The 9,263-nt window shown below is 32.2% G+C and overlaps 1 protein-coding gene across 1 annotated transcript; it reads right to left on the minus strand.

Moving 5' to 3' along the window:
- Window positions 1-7,109: 7,109 nt before the first annotated feature.
- Window positions 7,110-8,475, minus strand: LOC107905997 (uncharacterized). Its single transcript, XM_016832810.2, has 3 exons — window positions 8,232-8,475; window positions 7,957-8,115; window positions 7,110-7,405 (listed from the first exon to the last, which is right to left on the minus strand). Exons 1-3 carry the CDS (start codon window positions 8,329-8,331, stop codon window positions 7,359-7,361), a joined length of 306 nt encoding a protein of 101 aa, XP_016688299.1. The 5' UTR covers window positions 8,332-8,475; the 3' UTR covers window positions 7,110-7,358.
- Window positions 8,476-9,263: the final 788 nt, after the last annotated feature.

Consider the following 9,263-nt stretch of genomic DNA (forward strand, 5'->3'; position numbering starts at 1 on the left):
CTCCTCCACAGTAGGTACCAAATCGACTCTTCCAAAGGTGAATCAACTGTAGGCGGGATTCGAAAACTATGCAAGGGCACGAAACAAGTACTTGTTCACTTTTACATCGAGCAGATAGGGTAGGTCGCCGTAATTGCAGTAAAAGAGATGCTTGATCTTGTCATTCCATTGATCCCATATCTCTTTTAATTCTTGTAGGTTGTTCTGAGTCACATTGATGCGAGTGAAATCCCACAATTCTGATTCATATCCCTCGATCAAACTATCACCTTTCTCTTGCTGTGTCCTCTCGGACCATACTCGGACTGCCGCATTATCCTCCACTCTATAAAGAAACCCCTTTTCCATGCTAAGCTTTTCTATCTAGTAACCGAACGTGAATCAACACTTTTTTATGATGAAATGCCATGCAATAACAGCAAAGCACAACAAGTCAGTATTATGTACAAAAAATAAAACTCAAAGCAAATAGGAAATAATCAAGTACCTATTCAAGTAATCACTAGGGTTAGGCGTGGTTCTACCTAGGGTAGGCTCTTAGGGCTCATTACATATGGTTCGATTCTAAAGTAAAGGTACCTGAATCGACAGATTCCTCGATCCTTACCCATTATAGGCTCATACGGACTGAGTTCAGTTTAGGGGAATACATTTCCCTACGGCTATACGGAGATGAAAATCTCACGAAGACATAGGTACGGATGTATTCCGAAAGCGATCCACTATTCTATACGGAGGTGAAGACCTCACGAAGGAATAGCTTCTCACTCTCACTTAAAAGGGTAAAATCGTCCAATTATGCAATATGTTGCGCAAAAGTATACTAAGAAACTCGAACCATAAGCCAATCATGCAAAATGACGATAACCACAAAAATGAAATACAATGAAGGGGTCGTAAATTTAAAACGAATTTTCAATTTTCGACAAAGGACAAAAATTAATCAATTTATGGCTTGGCTCTCAAAGTCCCCAGTGGAGTCGCCAAGCTGTCGAAACTATTTTTTTGAAAACGGGAATCGACTTTGTTCAAAAATGAAATTAAAACAAAAGTCACCACCGATCTTTATTAGGTGTGATCGGATCACCTTTTCTTTAATAAAACATCTTAGTTTATTAAATCTGTGTTTTTTTTTGGTCTACGAAACTCGAGAGAATAGGTTCGGGAGTCGGTTACATGTGAGGAAGGATTAGCACCCTCGTCACGCCCAAAATTGGTACCGAATTGATTAGTTAATGTCTTAATGTCGAAAGTTGAAAATCGGAAACAGACTTAAAATACGATCTTTCTTATTAACCTTTGTTTTGAAAAAAAGCTTGAATTAAGTCGAAAAAGCATCAAAGGTCCACTCGTCCCGTGATATTGATATGCCACATCCCGTAAGTTAGGATGTGACATTTGAGCCGTCGAGAATAAGTTTGCCTTTAAAATTTTTAGTGAAATTCCGTGTATTTTAAAATTCAAAAGGGTATTTGGCTATTTAGGTTTAACGAGAAAATCAAAACCTCGTAAGTTAGGGTACGATTTCTTGAATTTCCTAAAACGTGAAAAATTGCCTTGTTTAGAATTTTTTTTTGAATAATAGCGAGTTCAACGTTTGAAGGCATACATTTATTTTGCTTGAAATAAAATAAAGCAATCTAAGTTGGATAAATATGTTGGGGTTTAATTCACAATGCGATGACACGAAAATAAAAATATAGTAATAAGCGTGGACAATAATACATGAATTCAATATTACACAAGCGAATGACAATAATATGAACACGAATAAACAAATTAAAGAACACACAATGGCAATAATCTCACAACATACATCATTTAAATACTAGTATTAATAGTTAAAGACAAGTGAATTAAATAAAATGATTTAAAAATAAATAGTTGAAAGCAAACTAAAATAAAACAATTGCGAAATAAATTTTAGACAATGAATGAATTTTAAATAAATAATGTGAAAAAATGAAAGTTAAAATCAACAATATACAAAACGATTTTTTTTAAAGAAAGGATGATATATATATATGAAAAACTTTAAAATAGATAATATATATATTTATATATATAAGTATATACACAAAAGTATGAAATAAATAATGTATAAAAAATTAAAGTAAATGATAATAATAAAACATTTTGAAGTAAATAAATAGAGTTCAAAATAAGGTATATAAAGCAATTTTAAAATAAGTAATCAAAACGATTTTAAATAAATAATATATAATAACGTTTATTTAAAATAAATACCATAAACGGCAATTTGAACTAAATAGTATAAAACGATTTAAAATAATTAACACATATAATACATTTTAAAAAAAATAAAATACAATAAAATGTAAAGTAATTCAAAATAAATAATTTATACACCCTTTAAAAATAACATGCGAAAGCTTTAAATATATGGCGTGTAAAAAGAATTTTAAAATGGATAACAAAAGGCAAAACAGTTTTAATATAAATAATATATGTAAAAAAACCTTAAAATGGATAAACATAAAATGGTTTAAGTGAAATAATATGTAAAAAGAAAAAGTCTAAAAGGTTTAAAGAGCAAAAAAAAAAAAACAATAAACAGAAGCAATTTAAAAAAAATGAAATTAAAAGGTCAGGGACTGCATTGCAAAACAACATAAAATAATGGGTCATAACCATGAATACTAAAAGTTTCCAGGGACTAAGGCAACAAGCGCGTAAACTTGCTGGGGCTAGATGGGAGAACATCTCAGGTCCCAATGCGCAGTGTTTTACCCAAGGGCCTAAATGACACGAATAAAATTATAGGGGTCGATTTAAAATATACAAAAACATTCCAAGACTTGATTGAAAAGTTCAAGAAAAGGGAAGGATTAAAATGGCAGATAGCCTATTTGGGCTTTAAAAAACACGCAGATCCCCCAATTTATCGGGTCGGGTTGCGGGTATTTCCCCCTAAACGACGCCATTTTGAGGCGTGGAGAGGGGCATGCAAAACGCTGCCGTTTCATATGGCTACTTAAGTCAATTTTTTTTAAAAATTTTTTTCATTTTAGCCCTATTTTCTAAAAAAAACTGAAAACCTTTTCTATTTTTCCAAAAACCCTCTCTCCCCTTTTAGTCATTGGTGCCAGCGGTTCACCTCTGCACTGGCCGCCATAGGCGGTGGTCAGAGGTGTGAAAATGGGCTCTTTAGCCTTTGTTCAAAACGGTCCGAAGACGATATCCCCCCAAGCACGCAAAACGCAAAAGGGGAACCCCTTTTCTTTACCCTCTCTTACATTGATTAAGACGCTGAAGAGGGATTTCTCCGGCAATGAAGAGGCTAAATAACCGAGTTGAGTAATTGTTTCCCTTTTTTTTTATTCGCATGAAAAAGGAAAAAAAAAAAGAAAATATAAAGAAACGAGATTAACAGAAACTTAAGAGCAACACTAAAAGACAATCACCTTCTTAAAACTTTTGAGTTTTTTTTGATTAATCTTGTTCGTAAATTGTTCGTAAAAAATTAAAAACGTGAGATTATGGCTTTTAAAGCTGTTTACAAGGCGATTCAATCCTATTTTTTGTCGTTTTCTTCCTTGTCTTTGTTGCATTTACTTTTTCTGCAAGTGTTAGAGGCGTGGGTGAGTGGTGGTTGGAGCGCGAGGTGGCTGAGCATGCGTGGGGAGGCCAATGGTGAGAGCGGCGGCTGCAATAGGGACTAGCCCTAGGGTTAGTTTGCTAAAAAAATTTTAGGATAGTAGGCTAGGGTTTAGTTTGGGCCTGTAATTGGGTTTGGGTTATTATGTAATGGGTTGTTGTTTGATTTGTGAATTAGGCCCTGATATTTGTAAAAATGGACTGCAAATTTTGGACTTTTATTATTTATTTGGTGGGTTTTATTTTTTTGTTTTATTGGTTCGGGCTTTAGGCCAAAATAGGCTATTACAATCATAACAATTGCTACATCAAATAAAAATTGAATTTTGGTATAACAACATTTGTTAGTATTGACAGGATTTTGGTTTGTAAATTCTTGATCAAAATTTCTAATCAATACAAAAAATTTTCACCAAGTACCAACAACCAAAATTTCTAAGAACATCTTGTTAAATATTTTGGTATCTGTTCAAAATTTTGGTATCTGGTTAGAAGTTTTGGTATACTAAAATAACTAATGAGATGTTAGAAATATAGCAATGACATTAAATATTTTGGTATTAGATGATAAATATTAGTACCGTGTTAGATATTTTGGTATTGCCACACCCCAAAATATAGGAAGTTAGCTGTAGTAAATAAACAAGAAACAAATCTTAGGTTTGATGGTTAAGTAACTTGTATATTCTTTAGAGGTCTTATGTTTAAACTACACCTTTCCTAGTTTTTCTTTTTAAATTTTCAACAAACTAGGATGAAAAATCACATTAAAATAAATATTAATTGGAGTAACAAGAATGACAAGTAGCCCAAATGGTTAAACATGCTTGTTTCCCTTTTCTTGCACCCAAGTTCAAGCCACAACCTTTCCTTCCCATTTTCCTTTTAATTCCACCCAAAATTGGGTAAATTACCCTTGTTGCGCTAGGGTTTACAACCCCTAGCAATTTAACCCTTTCTACTCCTACTTGGATTAGAATAACAACCCTTTTCACAATTTTAGTACAATTCCTCTTCATCCTCTATTTATTTCTCCCTCTTTTCTTTTCTTCTTTTTTCTCTCTCTAATTATGACATATCCCCATTATTGAATTATTGATTATTTTCTTTATCGTATCATATCAATCACGTTTCTTGATTTCTTAGCGGTGATAGAGTTATTATCAAGTAAAAACTTTAATTTTAGCCAAAAACTAGTAAGTACATCTTGACCCCCTATGAATAAATCTCAAAAATTTTGAAACGGATCCTTCATTTGATCTAATCAATCTTTTAAGTGTCTTGTCTAGACTTTCAATAAATCTTGATTAACCTTGAACTCAAACACTAATTCATACGTAATTGTCGTTTGAAGGACTCATTTTAAGAGTATCGAATCAAATTTGAATGTGAAAGATGTTGTTCGAAATCCTGATGAAATGTTTGTGTTCTTTTACAAGCAAACCAGAGCAAACCGTGCCTTGGAATAGGGTCACACATCCAGCCATACGAGCGTGTGGGTTACCCGTGTGGATCACACAACCCCCTTACACGACTATGTTCACCTAAAACCCTAGGTTTTAGAATCTCACACGACCTAAAACCCTCCATACGGTCTACGACATGATCTTGTCTCCCTTGTAGGTCGATTTTGTAAATACCAGATGACTACGGTCTGTCACATGGCCTAGCCACACAGCCATGTACCTCGTCCACACGGTCTAGGACATTCCACATGGTCCGACCCCTATACATTAGATTTTGTAGTTTTGACCTAGAATTTTATGTTTTGTTAAATATAGTTCCTGAATGATTTCTAAACTATTTTTATTGCTTCAAATTATTCAATTGGTTCCTTGATTATATGAATTATGTGGAATCCATGATTTGATGGAGTGATTTAGTATGATATATATATGCATGAATTGTGAACATTATATATATGTCTATTGTTTCGGGGTTTATGATTGTATGTATGATGGTATGCCTTATGTTGCTATTAAATCGAACACAAAAATAGCATGACTTTTACTATTGAGTTGATTTGTCAAAAGCATATTAATTGCTACTGAATCAAGCCGATATGAGCATCTTAATTGCTATTGTATTATTTTGAGCATATTTAAGTGCTATTGTATTAATCTAATGAACATGCCATATTACATTGCATGGGGTGAGACGTTATGAACTGAAGAAGTATTGACAATGTATCGGTATTTATTTTTGTTGTGTACCCACAACCATAGACAGATTCCATCTATGATGATCTTGTTGTGTACCCACAGCCATAGGCAGATTCCACCTGCGGTGTTCTTGATGTGCATTCACAGCTCTTTGACAACTATCAACTGCAAGTATGTTGTGTATACATGGTCAATGGTCGATTTTACCTGCATTATTTTGTTGTGTACCCATAGTCATATGCGGATTCCATCTGCAGTGTTTTGTTGTGTATCCAAAGCCATTGGCAGTAAAACTGCAATTATTGGTGGTTTATCCACAATCTGGTGTGTTGGCGGTTGGAGTTTCAGGGAACTCCCATGTGGTGCACAGTGGTGGGGTAGGATCTTTTCTGTTAAAACTAATACAGTATGACATTTTTGAGAGCACGTGGATACAAACTTGGAATTTCTAGTAGGATATATTTATATCTACAAATATGAATGAGTAATCTGTGAAATCAATATTCTGATTTTGCTATTATGAATTCTTGATGCTCATGATGGCTAAATTGAAAATTGATATTTTGAACTACTACTTAATTGCAATTATTTTACGCATTATTATTTAATTTGCCTTACCGATTGTTGCATTAATTTTCTTGTGAATGAACTCACACTGAGCGTCGTGCTCCTTAAATTTTCAACCTTACAGATAACCCACCAGGTTAGGACGTGAACGCTGCATCCGAAGGGTCTCGGCTCAATTTTTATTTTATGAAGTTATTTAAGGCTCATTATTTGATTATTATTATTATTCAAGAATGTATTATTTTATTTCATATTGTGGTATGGGACTTAGGATTTAGGTTTGTTTTTATTTTGCATGATACTAAATTTAAATTTTTAGGACATCATGTTATGATTATTAATTAGTATGCATGAACCTCGATTTTTATTGAAAACAAATAGATATTACTTTTCCGCTGCTAAATTATAATTAAATTTTTTTGAGGGATAATAAATTGGTATATAAGTAAGTTTTCTACTAAAATAAACAAATGTTTTAAAATGATTATTTACAAAAACTCTAGTAGCTTATTGGGTCACTTTGATGGTTAATGTAATCTTTCGAATTCAGGTCTAACGTCTAAGCCGGACTGAAGAGGTTATAGGAATAGCGTTAAAAATATTAGTATCAGTTAGAAATTTTAATTTTGTGTTAATTAAAAATATGGGTATCCCAATTAGAATTTTAATATCGCATTAGACATTTTCTACTGTTTGCCCCCAAAAAATTATATTTACTTTTTCTTTTATTGAAATAATCAATTATAAATTTTGTGAAATATGTAACACAAAAAGAAAAATACATAAGAAAGTTTTGATATGAAATATTAAAGTAGAAATACAATACAAATACGACTTACGGAGCATTAATTATGACCATAGGTTTGGCTTGCTCGAGTAAAGTTGTTCATTGCCAACAACATTTTAACATAGTGATAAGGATATTATGTTGTGAAGAATGAGATTTTGAATTTAATCCCAAACAATCTCACTTTCTTCTCGCTACTATCAGCAGCAGCGACCAGGAGGAACTCAGGGTAGAATACCACTGCTTCCGTGACCAGGTCTTCCTCCAAGGGCTACATAATAGATATGTATATATAAGTAATCAACAGGGTTTCAGCAACGCGAGTACTGGTGGTTGAAGATGCAAGCAAGAGTAGTGAAAGTGACAGAAGTAGAGCGAGTATTGAAAGCATTGTGATTATCTTACAACCCATGTTAGGTTGAAGCCAATTTTTGGCAGCTTTGATCTGATTGGGTTACTTAGTGATTGCTTTTGAAGGGGATTAAAGGTTATTTATAACTGCGTAGTGCTTACTGTATAATGTATATTTGGGTCTCATCTACCAATCATAAAGCACAAAAGTTGATCTCATTTGTGTTTTTTAACAATTCCTCAATGGAAGCTAGCCGGCCCTACATATATTTTTTTCTTCTCTCTTTGAAAATTTTAGGATGCTAAATTGATCTAAAATATATAAAACCTTTTAAGCGGGATTGGTAAAAAGAAAACTATTAGAATACAAAATCACAAGTAATCGTCTCTAATAACCATTCATTTGGGTTGCCATGCTAACACAATTTCCTTCTGGCTATCAACAGTGTGAAGGATGAGGACAGTACTTACAATGATTAGAAGTAAGATCAACATGTGGATGACAACCATGGCTATGTGGATGACATGGAGCAAGACCACTATGTGCATGAGAACCAGGATAATGTGGAGGACATGGAGTTGGTTTTCCTCCACCTAGATCTCTATGTATCACTTCATTCCTTTCCTTAACTATAATTTTAACCCCAAATACCAACATAAAATTTTCAGTAAAAAAACACTCAGACAGAGATCATTAATATAAGTAATCAAGAACAACTTTAATATATACTTTTAATTCCACTTACCAGTTAAGTGAGTATTTGTTGTTGAAGATGGAGGCAAGAGTAGAGAAAATGATAGTAGTAGGACTAGTATCAAATGCACAACTGATTTCTTGTAGAGCATCTTTCGTTCCTGAGAATCTGATTTTTGTGCTGATGTTTATGGTTGCTTCATACGAGTTGGTGATGATTATTTATTTATTTTCAGGAAAAACAAGACTTTGGAAGTCTATTGGTTTTATTATTATTCAGTGACTTCTTCATCGGACTCGCTTGTCGACTTTCTTTTGTAGGTGAACGAAGACTTTCGAAGTCAATTAGTCTATTATTATTATTGCTTTTTTTGACAATTCCTTGTTGAAATATCATTGCTTTTAGTTTAATATTATTTTATTTTTACTTTTTATGTGATTTTGGATTTGTGATTATCCTTTTAGAAAATATTATTTTCAAAATTTAAACCTTATTTTTTCTTGAAAAGTGTAATATATTTTATCATTTCATTATTTTTTAATAAACAAAAAAAAGTATTATTTAAACAAAATTAAAAACTATCTATATATAAATTTCTATATTTATAATCAACCATGTAATAATTCTTAATATCTCATTAAAAAAACCTTTCAAATAAATATATAAAGTCTTAATTAAACGTGAGTGTATAAATTTATACACTAATGTGTATTTAAATATAAACCCTTTGATGCGAATCAGATATTGGTTAATAATAAGATACTTTAGGAACAAAATTATCTTATTTTGAGTCCTCGTAAGTAAATATCATGTACAAAAGTACTACAAACATTTTATTCTATAAAAAAATTTAAGTCCTTAAAGGTGTATAATAATAATAATAATAATAATAAAACGAAAACCGCGTTTTCTCTTGGTGTCTTTTTCTTCACATGCTCATCCATTATTATTAATTTTTTAATTTTCTCAAATATTTTCAATCACCGTCTTCTACCAATGCAAACTATATCTAACATCACTAAATTATTAGTAAGTTTATATTTTAATCATTCAACTTTAAAATATTATAAATGATTACTGAAC

The sequence above is a fragment of the Gossypium hirsutum genome, chromosome A10 (genome assembly GCF_007990345.1).
Source record: "Gossypium hirsutum isolate 1008001.06 chromosome A10, Gossypium_hirsutum_v2.1, whole genome shotgun sequence".
Taxonomy (NCBI): domain Eukaryota; kingdom Viridiplantae; phylum Streptophyta; class Magnoliopsida; order Malvales; family Malvaceae; genus Gossypium; species Gossypium hirsutum.

Bases quoted from the DNA above. Each gene is read 5' to 3' on its own strand.
- LOC107905997 (XM_016832810.2), bottom strand. From the start codon at position 8,331: ATGCTCTACAAGAAATCAGTTGTGCATTTGATACTAGTCCTACTACTA. The intron at 8,116-8,231 runs GTAAGTGGAATT...TTAAAATTATAG, and splicing joins AACAAATACTCACTTAACTG to TTAAGGAAAGGAATGAAGTG. The intron at 7,406-7,956 runs GTAAGTACTGTC...TCTATTATGTAG, and splicing joins TGATCTTACTTCTAATCATT to CCCTTGGAGGAAGACCTGGT.